The following is a 23437-nucleotide window of genomic DNA, read 5'->3' on the forward strand; positions in this document are numbered from 1 at the left end:
TAACTCTCATAGCTTAAATAAATAAGCTTACTTCCGGTTTTAGACACAGCTGTTGCTAGCTCTTAATAATTGAAAATAAATTAAATGAAATATAAATTAAATAAAATATAAATTAAATAAATCAATTTTAAAGAATATTTCTAAATAAAACAAAATGCTTCTATTTTTTTTATTTTTTTTTATTACATTTTCACCCCAAACAAAGCGCATTGCCACTTTGGTGTAGGGGGCTACTATCAGAGGCAGCAACTACTGGGGCACTATGTTGGGATTTGGGCAGCAAGATGTCGGTTCACGTTGCACTTGAACTTCTGCATGTCAGTACAGTTAGGGAAGCAGGAACCTGGAATGGAATTCCAGAGTTTAGCGGTTCTGGGGAAGAAACTACTGGAGTAGAAAGATCTTTTACATCTAGGGATCTCTACTGTGTGGGGGTGGGATTTAGCTGCCTGTCGGGTTTGTCAAGGGTGTCTACGTTGTGGGGGCACAAGTGTCTGCAGTTCGTCAGAGCATTCACCATTAAAATACTTGTAGAACAGGCAGAGGGATGCAACGTTTCATCGATGGGACAGAGGCTGAAGCTTAGATGCCAGTTCAGGGCCTATCAGATTGGCGACTCTTTTTTTAACCTTGTCTAGGAGTGAGAGACTAGTAGCAGATGCACCGGCCCAAATGTGACAACAATACTCCATACATAGGCGAATGGTGGCCTTATAGAGGTACAGGATACTTTCAGGTGTCAGTAGTTTTCTAGCACAGTAGAGAGAGCCTACCTTCTTTGCAGTGGCCCTGGCAATGTTTTCAATATAATTGTTCCAACTCATGTTTCCTGTGAACGTTAGGCCAAGCAGTTTGAAAGATGTACTCTCAGACAGGGAGTCACTGGCCATTGCTATTGGTGGCAGAGAAGGTTTCTTGTAATTATTGAAGGAAACCAGTTTAGTCTTGGCAGCATTGAATGTGACCATCCATTTATGTCCCCATTCCACTACAGATTGGAGGTCATCCTCTAGTGTTTTTGCCATTTCTTTAGATATGCGTTAATTTGTTTTCCTGTCATGCCTGTTATAGAGTTTAGTGTCATCAGCATATATACCCATCTCACAGACAATTTTGTCAGGGAGGTCATTAATAAATATTAGGAACAATAGAGGTCCAAGGATAGACCCCTGAGGCACTCTCGCATTTATATCACACTGTTTAGATGTACGACCATCGAGGACAACTTAGATTTTTCTCTTATCTAAGAAGGATTTAATTATATTAAGTATTCTACCAGTGATACCATATGATTTAATTTTCCTGAGGAGATCCTTGTACCATAACCTGTCAAAAGCCTTAGATATATCTAGAGCTACCGCTCTGCCCTAAAATTGAATTTCTTTACTGTAATAAACGAAAAGAAGTTACTTATTGAATGTAATAGAAATCATGCTAGAATAAAAGTCCGTTTTCAGTATGAAAATTAATTTGCGAAACTGTACTTTTTGTATATATTAATCAAATTGTGAACAAACACAACTTTATTATAATAGACACTAATATAATAATGGTATACTAATATAATAAAAATTAACATAGAGATAATAATTATAGTATGATGATGAAAAATATATGAAACAACAGTAAAAAAATAAAGATATATATTCATAAAGTAAAAGAAAAATATTAAAATATTACTATATTAATATGATAAAGTGATAATGCATTGAAAAATATATATAAATATATATATATATATATATATATATATATATATATATATATATTTATATATATATAATAAATAAGAAAATGATATAAATAGCAGTAATAATATATAGTAAAATAATATAATAAAATACTAAATATTAAAGTAATTAAAAATTAATGAAAAATAATAAAATAAGATAATATGATATAATGGAGTAATAAAAAATAAAATAATACCAAGGTAACTTAAAGTAATAACATTATTTAAAGGGTATATAAAAACAAAATGTATAAGTTTGATGAAAATTTACTGAAAGCGTTTGTGGGGTGTAGAAAGAAATTTTGGGGAAGTTATTGATAATGATTGTAATAAAAGTAATGAATAAATAATTGTAGTACAAAAATAAAGTAAATTAAAAATATAAAGAAAAATGGTAAAACAAAGATAGATAAAAGTAGTATAAACTAAAAACTAAGATATTTGATGTTATTGAATTTAGAGGGAAGTGTGTAGATGGCTGAGATGGTGTAATTTATAATGCCTACAATTTATTGATGTTTCATACTTTTATTTAGAAAACATAATTATATATAATTTTTCATTTAAGCATAAATAACAAGATGTATGTAAAGATTGACAAGTGTTGGTTTTCTTTAAAATGTCCCATTTAACAACTGCTGTTTGATTTTGATTAGTTCTACATAGTATACATAGAGTTATGTTTTTAATGTGTAATTTGAATTGTTGAAGGAGCATTTGCGGACAGAATATCTCTACTTGAAGGTATTACATATGTACTTATAGTAGGATTTTATTAAAACAGAAATACAACATGTTTTACACTAGTCAGTATCCAAAGATCTACAATCATATTATACACATTTTATTCCTGCATAAACAAGCAGCAAAATCTCACCCCTTCACTGTAGAAATTGCCATATACTGAAAAACTTTCTACTCTAATAGCTTCTTTCCACAGACCACTTGCCTTTGGAATTCTCTTCCTGGTCTTCATTATCATAACTGTACTAACATGCAAAAATTTAAATGCAATGAGAACACCTCTCTACTTAGGATAGTCCTTATAAATTCAGACCTTAATCATATTAGCCTCTTGCAGAGGCAATATACCTTGTTTGGGGTGAATAAAAATTAAAAAAAAAAAGAAAGATTATATTTAGTAACAGTTCTTAATGTTTTTTTCCAAATTAGATTTTAAACTTCATTCATGAAAACTATTTCTTTAATTTATTAACATGATGTAGTTTTTAGATGTGTTTGAACATTTCTATAAGAAAATTCCTTGGTCTGCCACACTTCAGTTTGAAATAGCATCTTTATCACTAAACATGCAAATTGAATTAAGTGTCTAAAGAATGGATCTGCTCCTTGTTTTATTTGATTTTTGTACTGCATTCTAAAATATCTTTTTATTTTGGTTTATTGATTTAAAATTCAAAACGAAAAAAACAAAGATTAATAAAAATACAGGATTTGATTTCAGCAAATCAGAATTTAAGTGAGATGATCAGAAAGATGGCATAAAAATAAACATAAGTAAAATGTGATTCGCTAGAGATTGTCTGAAAGAAAAGGAAAGCTATTATATACATAAAATAATGTAGTATTTAGAAATTAGAATATCGACATAACCGGATTATTTAAGGCAGCCACAGTGAGTTTTCTTACATCAATAAACAAGTTTTAAGCATTCAATGGATTTGCTAACAATTGGTTGAGCAGATGTTCTCAGTAAACAAAAGAATTCAAATAAAGGCATCTGTTCTTGGGATGTAGATGGGGACTGGCATTTTTTGTTATGTGGCACATTAACCCTAGAAATTATTTTGAGCATACAATATTAATAAAGAAAAATCTAGTTTAAAAGCTACAATATAACAATCTTGTGTTTCTTATTGCATGGAAATGTATCGATTTGTTAATTTATCAAATTGTGGGGAGTGTGTATTAGCAACTCTGCATCCTCACTCACCCATCTTCATTGTATTGACAAGGCAATAAGTAGATGAATATGCAATGCCTGGCCAGATCTGACCTTGCATATCAGCTTTGATACTCTGTTAGTGAAATTGAATATACAAAGTTTGATGAGCTTTTGATGATCAGTTGGCTATGTTGGTGTTAGGGTTAGTGTTCTAAAGACACAAAAGTAAAGGAACTGACTGGACCTCCAATTCCTGAATATAGTCACAGCATGAGACTCATTTATCGTAACCTCACATAATGTGCTGCTTAGGTGAAGTCATAACATCATGAATGAAGTTGTTGACAACATCTTGAAGTAGTGGATTCCTTTTGTTATCTTAAAGATATGTTGAGTGCTGGAAATTTTAGTTCTATCATTAGTGTAAAATAAGTATGAGGTAAGTTCCATAAATTGTGATGTCTCTTCTGACATCACAATCTGTGTTAGGAGCATGATGCTGCATGAAAGTAAATGATAGACTGCTACTCTGTGTTCACTTATCTGTGTTCAGCATAATGACAGCAGAATTACAAGATGGATATGCAATGGCTGGTGAGATTAGTAACCACATATAATTTCTGATACCCTGATAGTCAACTTGAATATACAAAGTTTGATGAACATTTGATGGTCAATTGGCTACATTAGTTTCATAATATTGAGAGGGTGATTCGTGTATAAGAAAATTTGGATGCAAACTATCAACAATGATCTTAATGGAATTAATCCCCAAGATGACCAAAATTGAAGCTTGCAGACTGTCAAAAAAATGGCAGATGGAAAGAAGATCAGAAAATTTAAAACAAAAAACATGAAAAGTAAAATAAAAGTAATGAAATCTTGATTAAAATAAAAATGTTAGAATATAAACATATAAATAATATCTATATAAAATCTATTTATAAGTATTTTTCATTTATGTAATGTTGTAGGAGTTTTAGGACAGGTCAAACAGCAAATATCATTTTAAAAAATAACAAAAATCAGTTTTTAAATTTCTTTAAATGACTGAAAGTCTCTAATGATTTACAAACTGAATGATTTAAAGTATTGGTTTCAGACATACCCCTTGCCACAACCTTCAGGTCCAACCAATATGAAGGGTTTATAATTCTGAGGCTGGAGCCAAGGGGTGAAAAGATCCAGGTTTCTCAAGATATCCATGGTTTTAACTACAGCACCAGAACCCAAACTTTCAGCATTAATATCCTCTATTGACTAAAAATTGAAAAATAAAAAAAGAAGAAAATGTAAAGTACATAATTTCATTTCATAAAATATGATAAAATTTATGTAGCCATTTCATAAATAATGTTCAGAATTCAGTCGTACAAGATTGAATAGTATTTGGACTATTTGAAAATGTCTAAATGATAATAACATATGGGTTGAATATCAGGTTTGGGATAGCAGAAATAAATGTTGACCGGAAGTAATAAAACTCAACTGACACAGAGACACAACTGGTAAAAAATAACTGATGATTTGATGCAAGGACACCTGTGAAGATCATCTGCAGCAAAGGTTATCCACATGCAGAAATATGCCCTTCATTAAGTGAACAATAAAATGGATAGAACCTATGTTGCATAGAAGTCATGGTGACATTGAATAATTGTTTTTATTACTTTTATTCATGAAAACAAGGTAGATTACATTGAGATATTTTTTTTTTTTACAGTGATCACCACTTATCAAGGCCCGGAAGCCATAAATTGTGATGTCTCTTCTGACATCACAATCTGTGTTAGGAGCATGATGTTGCATGAAAATGAATCATAGACTGCTACTCTGTGTTCACTTATCTGTGTTCAGCATAATGACAGCAGAATTACAAGATGGATATGCAATGGCTGGTGAGATCAGCAACCACATATCAGTTCTGATACCCTGATAGTTGTGGGGGTCACCTGGCCTTTTTTTGGGAACTGACTTCCTCCACAAATAATAAAAATAAAAATAAGAAATCTTATGTGCAACACAAACCGAGGTTTATTTCTGGAATAGAAATAACAAACGATAACAAGTTAAAACATAGTTCTCAATATTTCAGAGTTCCTTTTTTTGAGTTTATATGAAAGATGGAGAGTCTCTTTTTTGTGTTCTTTGAATGTTCAAATTTGTAACATTGACAATATTAATGTTCGTCTGTTAAAAGAGAGTATTAATGCGCGGAGCAGTGGAAATGAAATAATTGATGTTTGCACGCGTGGTAAGTCCATATGAGAAAGTGTTGAATGAGTCGGAAGAGTTTAAAGAGATGAAAGAATGCTCAAAAGGCTAAGAGACTAAAGAGATAGATTTTGTGTTTGTGCATGTTTATATTTGATTTGATCGGCTCCAAACGAGCTCTAGAAAATCAGTTTTAAAATGTGTCCTAGGAGGAATTCCATTGGATGGAAGACATCACATGGGGTGCTTTCAACTACGTATGCGCCTTTGGTATATAAAGGTCACGCCGGAATTTGCGTGGGTGTCATTCTTCATTTTTTTAACGCGCCGAAACAATCAATTGCACTGCGCGCCTAAATTGTATTTAACGATTTTAAATTTGAATATTAAACTGTGCCAACTGGCACAAATACTCCCCCCAGATTGGAAAAAATTTTTTTTTTTTTTTTAATATGTAATGTATTCCTTGAAATGTTTCGGCCAGTGGACTTTCTACCCGTTTTTTATCGTGGGTTTGGTGTCCTCGTCATTTCCTGCTGGTCTCCCATGTTCTAAGGGAATTTGTTCTGGTGGGGAAATTGTCTGAGGGTATTCCTCAATGTATGCTAGTTTAATTCGGTCGATCGCGATGTTGTCTTTCCTGTCTTTCCGTTAGACAGTAAAATATTTTTCACTTCTGTCCAAAACTTGGTATGGTCCAGTGTAACTTGGACAAAATAGCTTTTTGACCGTATCATTCCTGATAAACACAAATTTGCATGTGTGAAGGTCGTTCGGTATGTATGTTTGTTTGTCAGCCCTCCTGGTGGGGGTAAATTTGAGAGAAGACATTTTGTTCTTTAATTCCGTCACAAATGTAGCCGTGGGTGAAATATCTGTGTATGCATTAAAATACTGTCCAGGTAGTGTGACTACGGATCCAAAAACTAGCTCTGCTGGTGTGCTTTGTAAGTCTTCTTTTATTGTGTTTTGGATCATTAATAGGATTAATGGTAAATTATCTGACCAGTCCGCGTTGTTAAGACTCGTGGCCAAAGAAGTTTTTAGCTGTCTGTGAAAGCGTTCGACAAGGCCGTTTGAGCAAGGGTGATAAGCAGTAGTCTTTATGTGGGTTGTTCCCAACAATTGGTTGAACTCTGCGAAGAGTTTCGATTGAAATTGCGAACCTCTGTCCGTTGTGAGTATTGACGGTACTCCAAAAATTGCTATCCAGTCTTTTAGTATTGTTCCAGCTACTGTCGCTGCCGATGTGTCTTTCACGGGTATGGCTGTTGGCCATCTGCTGAACCTGTCGACTATGGTGAGAATGTGGGTGTGTCCTTTTGAGGACGGTAATGGCCCCACCAAGTCAACATGGATATTGGTGAACCTGGCATCAGGCGCACTGAAAGTGCCCAGCGGTGACTTTGTGTACCTGTGTATTTTATTTTTCTGACAGGATACACACGTCTTGGTCCAATTTCGAATATCTGCATTCATATTCGGCCAAACAAAGCGGTCTGTTATTATTTTTATGGTGGCTCGTTTGCCTGGATGCGACATATTGTGAAAATGTAGAAAAACATGTCGTCTGATGCTTGGCGGTATGTATGGACGTGGTTGTTCTTTTGCTGTATCACAATAAAGTGTTGTTACACTAAAAGGTACGGGCATTTCCTTCAGTTGCAAAGACGTTTTCTGTTGTACGTCAGTGAGTGTCTCGTCCATCTTTTGTTCTTGTGCAATTAATTCCATAGTTTACGAACTGGAATTTAGTGAAGTTATTGCAGCTCGTGATAATGCGTCTGCCACGATGTTTTCTTGCCCCTTGACGTATCTGATGTCTGTGGAATATTGGGCAATATAATCAAGGTGTCTGATTTCTCTTGGACCATATTTATCTACATGCGTATGCAGTGCATATGTTAACGGTTTATGGTCAGTGTAAATACAGAAGTTTCTTCCTTCTAACAGATGTCTAAAATGTTTAATTGACAAATAAATTGCTAATAGTTCCCTTGAAAAGGTACTGTACTTTGTCTGCGTCTTGCTCAGTTTGGCTGAGAAAAACGATATAGGGGTCATTGTATCCCCTGTCAGTTGATGTATACCTGCTCCTACAGCTATGTCTGACGCGTCTGTTGTAAGTGTAAGCTTCGATTCTTCGCTGTCCTTAATATAATTCAATTTTGTGAAATTGACTAAGGCAGTTTTAGCTTGATGGAAAGCTTTTAAAGCTGATCCGTCCAGTTTTAATTGTTGGTTTTTCGTTTTGTTCTTCAATAATGACGTTAACGGTGCAAGGATTGTGGAACAGTTGGGTAAAAATCGTCTGTAGTAATTAATTATACCTATGAAGCGACGAACTTGTCTAACAGACGTAGGTTGTGGAAAATCCGTAATGGCGCTTACTTTCTCGGGTAATGGTGATATACCATCCTTATCAATTGAATGTCCAAGGAAGTTTACTTCTTGCTGACTGAAAATACATTTGTCCAAGTTTATTTTTAAACCGTAATGGGACAGTTTTTGAAAAACTTGTTCTAAGTGTTGTTTATGTTTGTCGAGGTTTCTACTAGCAATTAGGACATCGTCCACGTAAGCGAATATAAATGGAAGGTCCCTAAAAACCTCGTCTATTAACCTTTGGAAGGTTTGACAAGCGTTCCTAAGTCCGAATGGCATTCTGACGAATTCGTAAAGTCCAAATGGTGTGGTCAGTGCTGTTTTGTGGATATCTTCATCCGCCACCGGTATTTGGTAATACGCTTTTACTAAATCCAGTTTGGAAAATATCGTGGCATTTTGCAGTCCGATTGCAAAATCGTGAATGTGTGGGATAGGGTATCTATCCGGTACAGTTTGTGCATTTAATCTCCTGAAATCGCCGCATGGACGCCATGTTGTCGCGTCTGCTTTCTGTACCATGTGTAGAGGAGATGATCACGCACTTTTGGAAGGTCGGATAATTCCTTGTTGCAACATGCGTTGAAATTCGTCTTTTGCGATCTTGTACTTATCCGGCTTCAAACGTCTGGGGGTGGCGTAGACGGGTTGTCTATTCGTTTTAATATAATGCTTTGCATTATGTTTAATATTATCCGTGACTTTGAATGGCTGAGTAAGTTGTGGGTATTTTTGAAACAGCCGACGAATGTACGTCTCTTCAGGTAAGGCAGAACTAATCCCAGTAGACTGGTATCTTGTGGTGATACCTTTAATTACGATTTTTGTTTGGTTATCAGTCAGTGTGAGACTAGTCATGTCTACCGATAGATTAAACCGTGCTAGAAAATCTGCTCCTATTATTGGTGTCGTCACGTTGGCTATGGTAAAAATCCACGGAAATGTGCGGCGCAGGCCAAGATTGACGTCTAAATATTTTTCACCGTATGTCGGTATTTGTGTGCCATTAGCTGCTTGGAGGTGGTAAGGCTGTGGAATAGCTTTTTGTTTACGTAGAGGTGGTATCACGCTGATTTCAGCTCCAGTGTCTATTAAGAAATTATATCCATGATTATTATCACGAATAAAAAATAGACGACCTTTAGTGGAAAATCCAGCGACAGTCGTTGTCTCTACTGGCCGGAATATTCGTTTCCCTGATTCTTGTTTTTAAAAGAACAAGGATAAGTGCAACGCCGAGCTTGTGTGCCAAATTTTTTGTGGTAAAAACAGATTTCGTTCGCTCGTTCCCGTGTGTTGCTTCGACCGCTACTAAGACTTCGTTTTCAGTAGTCCGATCGTTTATTAAATGAGTAACGATGGTTTATTTGCATTAATTCCTGCACTTGTCGAGTGAGATTTTCGACCGTCATTTTTAGTCCTGATATATCATTGTCGCACGTCTGTTTCTGCTGTGCTTGTGCTGAGTTTACTTTGCGGTGCCTCAGATTTTCATGGATTCGATCTGCCATATCGGCGAGTTTTTCAATATCTGTCTCTTCCGTTGTGGGTGCTAGGATTTGTACTGTTGTGTCTGGAAGTTTATCCAGCCACAGACTTCTCATTATATTTTCGGACATTTTGTTGTCCCCTAGCAATGTACGCATGTATCGCAAAAGTTGTGACGGAGTGCAATCTCCCAATTCTACTTGGGTGAAAAGATTGCGTAACCTTGTTTCGTTTGAAAAGCCTGTCCGTCGTAAGATGGCCTTCTTAAGTTTGTCATATGGGTTGTCTTCAGGCACATTCTCCAATAAATCCGCCACCTCTTCGACGACGTCTGCCGGGAGTTTTTCCAAGTAACAGTATTTGGTTCGTTGAGACGTTATCCGCTTTGCGTCGAAAAGGGCCTGGATTTGGATAAACCAGGTCTTTATGTTGGTAGGATTAAATGCTGGTATATTTATCGTTAACGTTGCCAGAGGTTTTTCAACACAGGAAGGTTCCATGTTTGTTTTCTTCGCTCGAAAGTGATTTCAAAGCCTTTAAACTGTCAACTGACTTTTTCCGATGACGCGGAGCTTGAAATTGTGGTCGAAAAAAAATTGTCGCTTTTTCCGCTGAGTCATGGTTGTTTAATAGTTTATAAGATTCCGTTGTGCACATGATTTCTGCGTTGGGTCACCAACTTGTGGGGGTCGCCTGGCCTTTTTTTGGGAACTGACTTCCTCCACAAATAATAAAAATAAAAATAAGAAATCTTATGTGCAACACAAACCGAGGTTTATTTCTGGAATAGAAATAACAAACAATAACAAGTTAAAACATAGTTCTCAATATTTCAGAGTTCCTTTTTTTGAGTTCATATGAAAGATGGAGAGTCTCTTTTTTGTGTTCTTTGAATGTTCAAATTTGTAACATTGACAATATTAATGTTCGTCTGTTAAAAGAGAGTATTAATGCGCGGAGCAGTGGAAATGAAATAATTGATGTTTGCACGCGTGGTAAGTCCATATGAGAAAGCGTTGAATGAGTCGGAAGAGTTTAAAGAGACGAAAGAATGCTCGAAAGGCTAAGAGACTAAAGAGATAGATTTTGTGTTTGTGTATGTTTATATTTGATTTGATCGGCTCCAAACGAGCTCTAGAAAATCAGTTTTAAAATGTGTCCTAGGAGGAATTCCATTGAATGGAAGACATCACATGGGGTGCTTTCAACTACGTACGCGCCTTTGGTATATAAAGGTCACGCCGGAATTTGCGTGGGTGTCATTTTTCATTTTTTTTAACGCGCCGAAACAATCAATTGCACTGCGTGCCTAAATTGTATTTAACGATTTTAAATTTGAATATTAAACTGTGCCAACTGGCACATAGTCAACTGGAATATACAAAGTTTGATGAACATTTGATGGTCAATTGGCTACATTAGTTTCGTAATATTGAGAGGGTGATTCTTGTATAAGAAAATTTGGATGCAAACTATCAACAATGATCTTAATGGATATAAAGGGTTACTATGATTAGAGTTTGAATTAATAGAGGTCATCCTAAATAGAGAGCAGTGCAGCAAGATGTTTGATCACATTACATTTAAATTTCTGCATTTTCATACAGTCAGAGAAACATGGTGCAGGGAGGAAAAGGGAAGCAGCTTGAAGAAAGAAGCTATTAGAGTAGACAGTTTTCCGGCATCCAGAAACCTCTACAGTGAAAGGATCGAATTTTGCTGCTAGTTAGGTTGTTCAGGGGTATTTACGCTGAGAGGGGTACGAATACAGTAAGTTCATCAAAGCACATTCTGTTAAAGTACTTGTAAAACAAGCACAGGGTTGCAACATTGCAATGATGCGACAGGGACTGGAGCTTGACAGACAATGTTGGACCCATTGGATTAGAAACTCTTTTTTGCATCCTGTTCAAAAGGAAGAAACTAGTGGTTAGTGTAAATGTGGCAAAAATATTAAACCAGCACGGATGAATGATCGCTTTATAGAGATATAGGATAATGGCAGGTTTGAAAAGTTTTCTACTTTTTTTGCAGCAGACTTGGTAGCATCCTCTATATATTTATTCCAATTTATGTTGCCTGTGAATCATATGCTGAGGAGTTTGAATGTTGAACTCTCAGGAAGGGTGTTAGCAACCATGACAATTGCAAGTTGGTAAGGATTTGTGTAATTGCTAGACGAAAGGAGCTTTCATTGAATTGTTAGACGAAAGGAGCTTTCGTTGAATTGTTAGATGAAAGGAGCTTTCGTTGAATTTTTAGATGAAAGGAACTTTCGTTGAATTTTTAGATGAAAGGAACTTTTGTTGAATTGTTAGATGAAAGGAGCTTTTGTTGAATTGTTAGACAAAAGGAACTTTCGTTGAATTTTTAGATGAAAGGAACTTTTGTTGAATTGTTAGACAAAAGGAACTTTCATTGAATTTTTAGATGAAAGGAACTTTTGTTGAATTGTTAGACAAAAGGAACTTTCGTTGAATTTTTAGATGAAAGGAACTTTCGTGTAATTATTAGACGAAAGGAGCTTTCGTTGAATTTTTAGACGAAAGGAGCTTTCATTGAATTGTTAAACGAAAGGAGCTTTCATTGAATTGTTAAACGAAAGGAGCTTTCGTTGAATTGTTAAACGAAAGGAGCTTTCATTGAATTGTTAGACGAAAGGAGCTTTCATTGAATTTTTAGACGAAAGGAGCTTTCATTGAATTGTTAAACGAAAGGAGCTTTCATTGAATTGTTAAACGAAAGGAGCTTTCATTGAATTGTTAAACGAAAGGAGCTTTCGTTGAATTGTTAAACGAAAGGAGCTTTCGTTGAATTGTTAAACGAAAGGAGCTTTCATTGAATTGTTAAACGAAAGGAGCTTTCGTTGAATTGTTAAACGAAAGGAGCTTTCATTGAATTGTTAGACGAAAGGAGCTTTCATTGAATTTTTAGACGAAAGGAGCTTTCATTGAATTGTTAAACGAAAGGAGCTTTCATTGAATTGTTAAACGAAAGGAGCTTTCATTGAATTGTTAAACGAAAGGAGCTTTCGTTGAATTGTTAAACGAAAGGAGCTTTCGTTGAATTGTTAAACGAAAGGAGCTTTCATTGAATTTTTAGACGAAAGGAGCTTTCATTTAATTGTTAAACGAAAGGAGCTTTCATTGAATTTTTAGACGAAAGGAGCTTTCATTGAATTGTTAAACGAAAGGAGCTTTCATTGAATTGTTAAACGAAAGGAGCTTTCGTTGAATTGTTAAACGAAAGGAGCTTTCGTTGAATTGTTAAACGAAAGGAGCTTTCATTGAATTGTTAAACGAAAGGAGCTTTCATTGAATTGTTAAACGAAAGGAGCTTTCGTTGAATTGTTAAATGAAAGGAGCTTTCATTGAATTGTTAGACGAAAGGAGCTTTCGTTGAATTGTTAAACGAAAGGAGCTTTCATTGAATTGTTAGACGAAAGGAGCTTTCATTGAATTGTTAAACGAAAGGAGCTTTCATTGAATTTTTAGACGAAAGGAGCTTTCGTTGAATTGTTAAACGAAAGGAGCTTTCATTGAATTGTTAAACGAAAGGAGCTTTCATTGAATTGTTAAACGAAAGGAGCTTTCGTTGAATTGTTAAACGAAAGGAGCTTTCATTGAATTGTTAAACGAAAGGAGCTTTCATTGAATTGTTAAACGAAAGGAGCTTTCATTGAATTGTTAAACGAAAGGAGCTTTCGTTGAATTGTTAAACGAAAGGAGCTTTCATTGAATTGTTAGACGAAAGGAGCTTTCGTTGAATTGTTAAACGAAAGGAGCTTTCATTGAATTGTTAGACGAAAGGAGCTTTCATTGAATTGTTAAACGAAAGGAGCTTTCATTGAATGGTTAAACGAAAGGAGCTTTCGTTGAATTGTTAAACGAAAGGAGCTTTCATTGAATTGTTAGACGAAAGGAGCTTTCGTTGAATTGTTAAACGAAAGGAGCTTTCATTGAATTGTTAGACGAAAGGAGCTTTCATTGAATTGTTAAACGAAAGGAGCTTTCATTGAATTGTTAAACGAAAGGAGCTTTCATTGAATTTTTAGACGAAAGGAGCTTTCGTTGAATTGTTAAACGAAAGGAGCTTTCATTGAATTGTTAGACGAAAGGAGCTTTCATTGAATTGTTAAACGAAAGGAGCTTTCATTGAATTGTTAGACGAAAGGAGCTTTCATTGAATTGTTAAACGAAAGGAGCTTTCATTGAATTTTTAGACGAAAGGAGCTTTCGTTGAATTGTTAAACGAAAGGAGCTTTCATTGAATTGTTAGACGAAAGGAGCTTTCGTTGAATTGTTAAACGAAAGGAGCTTTCATTGAATTGTTAGACGAAAGGAGCTTTCATTGAATTGTTAAACGAAAGGAGCTTTCATTGAATTGCTAGACGAAAGGAGCTTTCGTTGAATTGCGAGACGAAAGGAGCTTTCGTTGAATGCAATCATCTCTTTATGTCCCATTCTATTACAGACTTGAGGCCATTTAATAAGCATGCAGCCATTGTCTTGAATATGAGTGCATGTTCAATTTACTTGCATGTTTAGAATAGACTATGGTGTCATCAGCAAATATACCCATCTCGGACATGATTATATCAGGGTGGTCGTTTATGGAGATTAGGAATAATAATGGTTTAAGTATCAATCAGTAGATCACACATTAATGTAATGTTGTTTTGATGTACAAACATTGAAAACAACCCGGACCTTTCTTTTAGCAAATAAACAGATCTGACCAGATTAAATATTTGTCGAGCAATACTTTACAAATTAACTTTCCTAAAAAGGCCTTCAGACAAAATTTTGTCAAAGACTTTGGATGTATCATGTATAAATACCTTAGCTTCACCTGCCTTATTCAGTGTACCATATATGTCTTCAGAAATGACTGTTAGTCGAAAAGGATTGCTTAGGGTCTGCAGGCAAATGAATTTGAGAAGTTAATTTCCATCAATTTCCATGCTCTCTATGTCTCTCTCTCACTTGTTTGTTGCGATTATACATAAGTTTTTGTTATTTCTCTTTTAAGCACACAAGTAATATATAATGCACGCAACACATTTATATTTGTACAGTTTTTAATAATTAAATTAAATTGTCACATTAGGATGCAATCAATTTAGATTTCCTTCTACACAAACTGAATACATATATATTGTATTTTTATTGTGCTTAAAAATGTCATTGGTATATGAAAATATAGCGATATATCTTTATTGTTGGTGGTGGTAAAGGAATGTGGGTGAATAAGGAAAGAAGACGTACATACAAGAATTCAACAGGTGGATTTTCTTGGGTCCAAGCAACTGACAATATCAATTTTAAACTATTTTTATATAACAATTTGTAACCCTTTGCAAATGCCCACCATGGAACCTCATTGTCAATGTAGGCATGCCCCACAGGGAACTCTATTCAGTATTTGCTTCTCTTGCCAACTCTTTGCAGCTGGGATCAATTAACAATTAATTTATTTGCAACAATCCACCATATTTGCTGTTTCTGGCAAAGTTTGCGTCTTCACTTAACGATTATTTTATTTTCGATAATCAATCATGCCATGTTATTTTCTTTCAACCAAGTGTTTTCACCCAACAATCATTTTATTTTTGACAATGAAGCATGTTATGCAGTTTTCATCAAGTGTATATTCATGCTAAATGCACTCACTTCTGTCAAATGACCTTTCAGTACACCCTTCCTACATATTTAACGTGTAAAGCACATAAGACACGTGATGAAAGATTTAATGATTCCTTTTAGTAACAAATTTCACCTGCTCATTATCACTTTGCTGTTTAATAACTATTCAATATTTGAAATCATTAAAACAAAACTAATTGAAGGACAAAATCAAATTTAAAATAGAAACCACTAAATTAATTTAAAAAAAATGAAAGTCTTCTTTTTTTCAACAAAAAGTTAGTCAAGAAATGAAAACGTTACAGCTATTATTTTATTCTTTTTCCAACCATGTAAATATTTTTTCAGTTTTCTTTCTTTTTTATTATTATCAGGTATTATCAAGATCAAGCCTCTTCTTGTTTGCTAATAAAATTAAATTTACATACATAATCATGTATACAAATTTCATTTTATTAGTAAGAAAGGAGATGTTTGGTCTTGATATTAACTGATAATAATAAAAAAGAAAGAAAATTGAAAAATATTTGTTTATATTTGAAGCAAGTCAAATACATGTACATTCACCTTTATCATATATTTTAGAAAGAATGCTTTTTTTAACAGTTATTCTAACCTCAAAACAATAATCATATAAACTTACTCTTCCTTTTTTCCCCAAACAATCGCAATAATATTATTGATCTTACTTTCAAATAATCTGATTAAAAATAGATTTTAGTTTTTACCTGCTGATTGTAGATTTTTAATCTACCAGATACTGTGTCATAGTAAGTATCCAGTGGATGTCTTGGGTCTGGTGGTGACTCGCCTGTCCAAGAATATACCTGTTAAAGATATATAAGAAATATATAAGCTATTATAAAAATGATAAAGTACAAGTCTGTTTCTTCATATAATGAAACTAAGATGTTTTTATTAGTCTGAAAATAACTATTAATCAAAATAAAAATTCTAAGGTTATAGAGCATGATCAAACTGTCAGACTGTAAATAATATACAATTTTTAAAAAAATATTTATGACTTCAACATATTTATGAATTACAACTAGAAAACAACACTCTAAACATAAAGGAATTTTTTATGTGTTTTGGGACATGGAATTATTGCTTTCTTTAACATTTTTATTTGTTTGCTACATTTTGGCTAATGTGACCTCTAGCTTTGTTCAGGTGTATTGTTTATGTGAAGTTTGCCCAATAAAACTTTGTTGGTTTGCTCAGTATTTAAAAATGACAATTAATTATTTATGTTTCAGTACAAACCAATCAACCTCATATGCACTTTGAGTAAGTTACTTGAATCTGTGATGAATGAAGCAATTGCTGACCACTTGAGCAAAAAAATTTAGTGACAAGCAATATGGATTTTGTCCTGCAAACTGATATGCTATCATAACATATAGGATCAGTGAATCTTTTGATGAGGGTTTTGTCTCTAGAGCAATAGCTCTTGATATATCAAAGATCTCTTATAGGGTCTGACACAAAGGTTTACTTCACAAATTTGCTAGCTTTAGAAAACCTGGCAATATCCTTGGACCTATTGAATCCATGGTGCAACTACACTATAATAGTAAAATTCAGAAAACAAAAAAATCGATTTTAAGAAAAAACAATGGCATCTAATGAATTTTTGTGCCAATTTCAACTAAAAGCAATATCTACTAAATTGGCATGTCAGAAGTATTTAAATATTACTACATTATTGAATAAAACACAAGTTTTCGATCTTTATTGTAAAAAAACATCGCCATATTTCTTTGTGAAAACCTGACATAACAAAGGAAGTAATTAAGTTATACAAAACACAAAGCAAAACACAATTTATTCCAAAGACTTGGCTATAGTTACACACTATTTATCTCCCTTTGGAACTCTCCGATGTTTTTTAGCCAAACATGTTCTTTTTGTTAATTTTTCTCAAAAAGTGTTTTCTTATATAATTTGTTTTCTACCTTATTGCTTTTTTGTGATTTTTGGATAATATTCATTGCTGTAACATGACAAGTAGAAATTATTGGTTTGCCTTGAAATTCAATATAAAATAAAAAATTTTGTGATTTTTGGATAATATTCATTGCTGTAACATGACAAGTAGAAATTATTGGTTTGCCTTGAAATTCAATATAAAATAAAAAATTTTGTAATTTTTGGATAATATTCATTGCCGTAACATGACAAGTAGAAATTATTGGTTTGCCTTGAAATTCAATATAAAATAAAATTTTTTGTAATTTTTGGATAATATTCATTGCTGTAACATGACAAGTAGAAATTATTGGTTTGCCTTGAAATTCAATATAAAATAAAATTTTTTGTAATTTTTGGATAATATTCATTGCTGTAACATGACAAGTAGAAATTATTGGTTTGCCTTGAAATTCAATATAAAATAAAAAATTTTGTGATTTTTGGATAATATTCATTGCCGTAACATGACAAGTAGAAATTATTGGTTTGCCTTGAAATTCAATATAAAATAAAATATTTTGTAATTTTTGGATAATATTCATTGCTGTAACATGACAAGTAGAAATTATTGGTTTGCCTTGAAATTCAATATAAAATAAAATTTTTTGTAATTTTTGGATAATATTCATTGCTGTAACATGACAAGTAGAAATTATTGGTTTGCCTTGAAATTCAATATAAAATAAAATTTTTTGTAATTTTTGGATAATATTCATTGCTGTAACATGACAAGTAGAAATTATTGGTTTGCCTTGAAATTCAATATAAAATAAAATTTTTTGTAATTTTTGGATAATATTCATTGCTGTAACATGACAAGTAGAAATTATTGGTTTGCCTTGAAATTCAATATAAAATAAAATTCGAATTTTGCGATTAAACTGTAATTGCACCAAATCCGTTGGTCCATAAAAGTAATTGCTGACAGTCAGAAGTCTGAATCAAGTGTGTTTCAAGGATTTATTCTGGGATCCAACCCTCTTAATTAATGACTTTTTAAAATCATATTCTGAAAATCATTTGTTGACATTTACACAAATGACCAAACTATCTATGGCAGCAACTTAAAGAGCACTGGTAATTAAATATTTCCTGATTTTCTTAATTTGGATCCGAAGCATGTGGTGCAATGGGAAAAAAGTGGCTTGTTACTTTTAACATCTAAACCCAATCTTTCTATCACCAATACTTAAATCCTTGCTTTTCCCCAGCCGAAATAAAAGAGAAAGCTTCTTGCATTAATAAGTTTTTAGGACAGACTTTTACCTCAGATCTAAAACAGAAAACTTATATCTAATCTGTTACTAAGGCTGCTGAAAAAATGGTTGGATCATTCTAACAAAAGTATTTGACCTCTGATGCAATCCTCTACCCTATATAAGAGTTTGATATGTCTCAAGATGGAATATTATTCCCACATCTGGGGAGGCACCAGATGCTTTGTTATCAAGAGATTATCTTCCACTAAATTACAGAGTTCAAATGTCAACACTGTAATCTAGTGGAAGATAATATCTTCTCCTTCTTACAGCCCCTTTTTCACTGCAGAGATGTTGCTAGTCTTTTTCTACTCAATTGTTATTTCCATGAAAACTGTTCAATTTCAATTTCTGGTTATTCACAACAGAAAGCTTGTTTTCCTACCACAATGAAAAGTAACTTTCTTTTCTTCCTTAGAGTGCCTAGCATCAGGCAGTATTTCTGCAGAGTTTCTTTGTAAAAGCTTCCCATCTGTGGAACACATTAACACTGGATTGCTTCCCTGCAAATTACAACATGATTATCTTTAAACCGAATATTAACAGGTTCTTGCTATATTAATTCCCACTGATAATTCGAACTTGGTTTATCCTATTATTCTTTCTCAATCCTCTCATAATGTACTTCATTTTTTCAACTGATAATCATTTCATATCATTAACCTTTATCCTTGAGTGGTCTTTGGCCTTGATGTGGTGATAGTAAAAAAGAAAAAAAAGGACCCTTGATATATCTGTATAATTAACTGTTAAAATTAATATTTCTCTTGAAATAATAAATGTCTGTCAGGGTTATTAACATTAAGAAACAACAGTAAAATGATTCTCATTGGCTAGTCTTTAAATAAACTAGCACTGTTCTAGTCATAGATGTTTGCTAGTATATGACGAATGAACATATTTTACACTAACTCCATCCAAAGTTTTGATGTAATACCTTAGAGGATGGTTTTATGACAACAGAACAGATACTACACTATCCTCCACTCCCAAAAAGGAGAAAGTAATCCCTAGAAGAATGGTATCATGACCACAAAACAAATACTACATTAGTCCTCCACCATCCCTCACCTAAAAAAAAGGTGGGAATAATGCCTAGGAGGACAAGATCATGATATCAGAACAGATACTACACTACTCCCTCCCTGAATTAAGCATTAAAAGAGAGTAGTAGTATAATTCGGCTTCAGATATAAGAGTACTAGTATAGTTTTGGTTTCAAACATAGAGATACCAAATCTTTATTATTATTATCAACATTTCCTTTATTGGTAACTATTAAAAAAAAGAAAGTCACATTACCTCATTAGCAAAAGCTTCCTTGGATTTTTGATTGAGATTACAGCCAAGTCCACGAATGAGGTTAACTGTAAAGTGAGATCTTGTGCTTACATCATTCAAATGAGAAAGGCCATTCTGCAGGACACCAATAAGGCTAGTCTCCACAACAAAATCATTCTGAAATCATACAAACAAGTTTTAAAAGTACATCTTAAACTTAATTTATGTGTTTCATTTTGTCTATTTTTATTCTATTTGTTTACATGTATATATCGCTAAGGTGTTTCATTTTACTGCAGTCAAAGTTCTCAGAAATCAAATGTTAGCCCCTTTCCTGTGACTAACACTTGATTTCTATATGGAATACGTTTTCCATTAAAGTTTTCCTTGCCTTTCACACAACAAGTTAGTAAAGAAGTTGGGAACATAATTTTTCTGTCACCAATTAACAACTTAAATATGTTGTAGTATATCTTTCGTGTGATCTTTTAGTCTTGCTGGATTTCAGGACAAGAATTCATTTAGTTTGGTGGAGTATCCAGTTTCATGTTTCTAATTGTGATAACATTACTTGAAGAAAAGGTGCATCATTCCTTGTAAAAGTCAGTGCAGGTTGGCCATAGTGATGAGATCTTATTTGTGCTGTGATTACTATGTACTTTTGAATATTTAGTCAGGGTTTATTTTCAGAGAAAGTATTTTCATGCCAGGTTGTCCTAATAAACCCCTGTACAGAGAGACGTTAGATACTCAAGGATTGTGTTTAGTAGGCATTTAAGTGTGCGTGTGCATGTGTGTGTGTGTGTGTGTGTGTGTGTGTGTGTGTGTGTGTGTGTGTGCATGGAGAACTTTGTATCACTTAGCATGCAAATTATATTGTCTAATGTATGGCCTGATTGATTAAAATGTTTAGCTATTCCAGATAAAATAATGTAGGCTGTTGTTATTGATAGACCAGGATTGATGAGCAATCATGTAGAGATGATGTCTTGATAAGAGCACTGGTTTCCATCACTTCAATGTATTGGCGTCAGGAAAGGCACCCAATCTGTAAAGATTCTTTGTCTCAAATAAGGAAATGACTTCAAAGATAATCAGAGAAGTTAGTTTGAAAGTCAATTTATGAAAGCTGTTCAACACATGTCAGCATGTAAAATGGACGTTAAACCAAATTTGATGATAAGAGTGAAGAAATTTTTATCTGATAGTAAGTTTATGATTATTGAATCAATATTTATGCATGGATGGATATGACCTATTATTCAACTTGTGATACAACAAAACAGCTGTCTGTTCTCTCTCTCTCTCTCTCTCTCTCTCTCTCTCTCTCTCTCTCTCTCTCTCTCTCTCTCTCTCTCTCTCTCTCTCCAGGATTCATACAGATTTTCAATGTCCATTTTCAAAGATTTTTGAAAGCTTTTTAAGGCTTTCTCCAGACAAAATTCAAGTTTCCAAAACAAAATTTGATATATAAACCAAAACTTAACTGACAACAGGAAAAGTAATTTTCATTTACATAGAAAACTCTGCTCATTGACAATCATATTCATATTCTCTGACTCACTTATATTTGGCCAACCAAGCACAATTAAATGTTATTTTCCCTACTGTAGATTAGTCTACACTGTGTTTACTTTTAAATTTCCTGTATTGGGGATACAAGAGTTACATCCCTTTATCACAAAACTATCTAATGTTATAGAGAAAACATCAGATAGTTTCATGATAAAGAGACATAACTTTTGTATCTACAAAAATGATTTAATCTCCAAACAATTTTATTTTCAATATTTAAAAAATAGTTTAATGGTATTTTTATTAATACTTAAAAAATAATTTAATAATATTTATTTTGATTTTATTTTTAATATTGCAGCATAAATTTTTACTGTATATACAGTAATTTTCAAGCCCTTTTCAAGACTTTTTCCCATATTTTCAAGGATTTTTCCAGTTAATAGTAGAAAAAAGGCCTTTTCAATGCAAAAGTAAAAATTCAAGGACTTTTCAAGTATGTGCAAACCCTGCTCTTTCTCTCTCTCTCTCTATATATATATATAGTAGTGAGTTAGAAAAATATATATGGCAATTAAGCTACACAGAATATTCCGCGTTTCATCCATGCTAGGATTTGTCAGGCTTATGCGAAGAGTTGTGGGTGTCTCGCGTTTTTATATACACATATTCTATTGAGTTTTAGTTAGCCAATCAGATTCCTAGTTTCCACCAATCTCTTCCTAATCAGCCAATGGGCAGGCACTTACAGGACAAAGGCCCAGTTGACCTTGGGTTCGACCCTTTCTTTGTGTGTGTTTTTTTAGCGGGAAGCATAGATATCTAGTGATTTGACCTATTTTAACCAAGGTGAAATTAAATGTGTTTTTTTTTAATAACATGTTAATTGATATATATATATATATATATATATATATATATATATATATATATATATATTTATGTATATGCATGTTTATTTTATTTATTTATTTTCTATTGTTATTGTTAATTTTTAAATTATTTTGTATCGCTATCCTAGATTGAAGTTTTTCTTGTGTACACAGTTGTTCGCTATTTCTCTCCTACGGTTTAATAGATGTTGAGATTCTTTAAAGTATAGGATAACAAATTTTTCATGAAAGCATAATCTACATGGATCGTCTAGGTCTCTACATGTGTTTGCTTGTCTTACTATTTTCCATTCGACTACGGGCGAACATCCACTTTCTTTGAGTTCCCAGTATTTGTTTGCTAGTGTTGTTTTCATTCGGTGTTTTTTTTTATTTTTGAACATACTTTTTTGGTCATAATATCGGGTTTTGAAATCTAAGGAAGTCATACCTACATAATATTTCTTGTTATTCGGGTTTTCTTTCGCAAATATTGTGGCCTGATAAACTATGCTTTTGGTTAGACATTTATTTTGAAGTGGACAAAGTGTGCGCGATCTACAGTTGCATTTATCTTGTTCATTATTAGTATTTTTATTTTTATTTCTACTATGGTTGTCATTGTCTGGAATTGGTTTATTATTATTATTTCTACTAGTTACATATGTGTTCTTTGTGTTAGTTTTATTTTTGTCATGATGTCCACATTTTCTATTGTTTATTATGTTGTTGTTTTCATTTAATATTTTGTTATTAAGTGCTTTAATTATCATTTCTAAATTTTCACAGCAGCTGTATGATAACTTTAGGTTATTTTTATTGAAAATTTTGTGTAAGGGATTGGTTATGAGGAAGTGTTTTCAATGAGATCTAGAAATTTCTTGCTAAGTTTTGTTTTTTTACATTTGATTGTATAGTCCTGTATACCAGATTATATTTCTTTTTCTTTTATTTTTAATTTTATTGTTATTGGTGTTTTGTTGCTTATATTTGATATCAATATTTTTGTATCCACTATTTTTTTAGGGCTGTTTTATATATATTGATTGACCTGTTAAATACATTTTCATCGCTTGAGTTATTGCTGAGTCTACTTACGATCAATTTAGGAATCTGTTTTATAACTGATGGTGGGTGATTGGACTTAGAGTTTATGTATATTGGAT

The 23437-nt window shown here is 33.2% G+C and overlaps 1 protein-coding gene across 1 annotated transcript in view; it reads right to left on the reverse strand.

Annotated features, from left to right (window-relative positions):
* LOC145277804 (cytoplasmic dynein 2 heavy chain 1-like) overlaps positions 1-23437 on the reverse strand; it is a 253964-nt gene that overhangs the window by 109280 nt on the left and 121247 nt on the right. The window contains exons 39-41 of the mRNA XM_080129659.1: positions 19906-20061; positions 16099-16197; positions 4747-4898 (exon numbers count right to left, since the gene is read on the reverse strand). Coding sequence (XP_079985785.1) covers positions 4747-4898; positions 16099-16197; positions 19906-20061 — 407 coding nt within the window. The remainder of the gene's footprint in view (positions 1-4746; positions 4899-16098; positions 16198-19905; positions 20062-23437) is intronic.

The sequence above is a fragment of the Euprymna scolopes genome, chromosome 6, assembly GCF_053919585.1.
Source record: "Euprymna scolopes isolate OS-2025 chromosome 6, ASM5391958v1, whole genome shotgun sequence".
NCBI lineage: Eukaryota > Metazoa > Mollusca > Cephalopoda > Sepiida > Sepiolidae > Euprymna > Euprymna scolopes.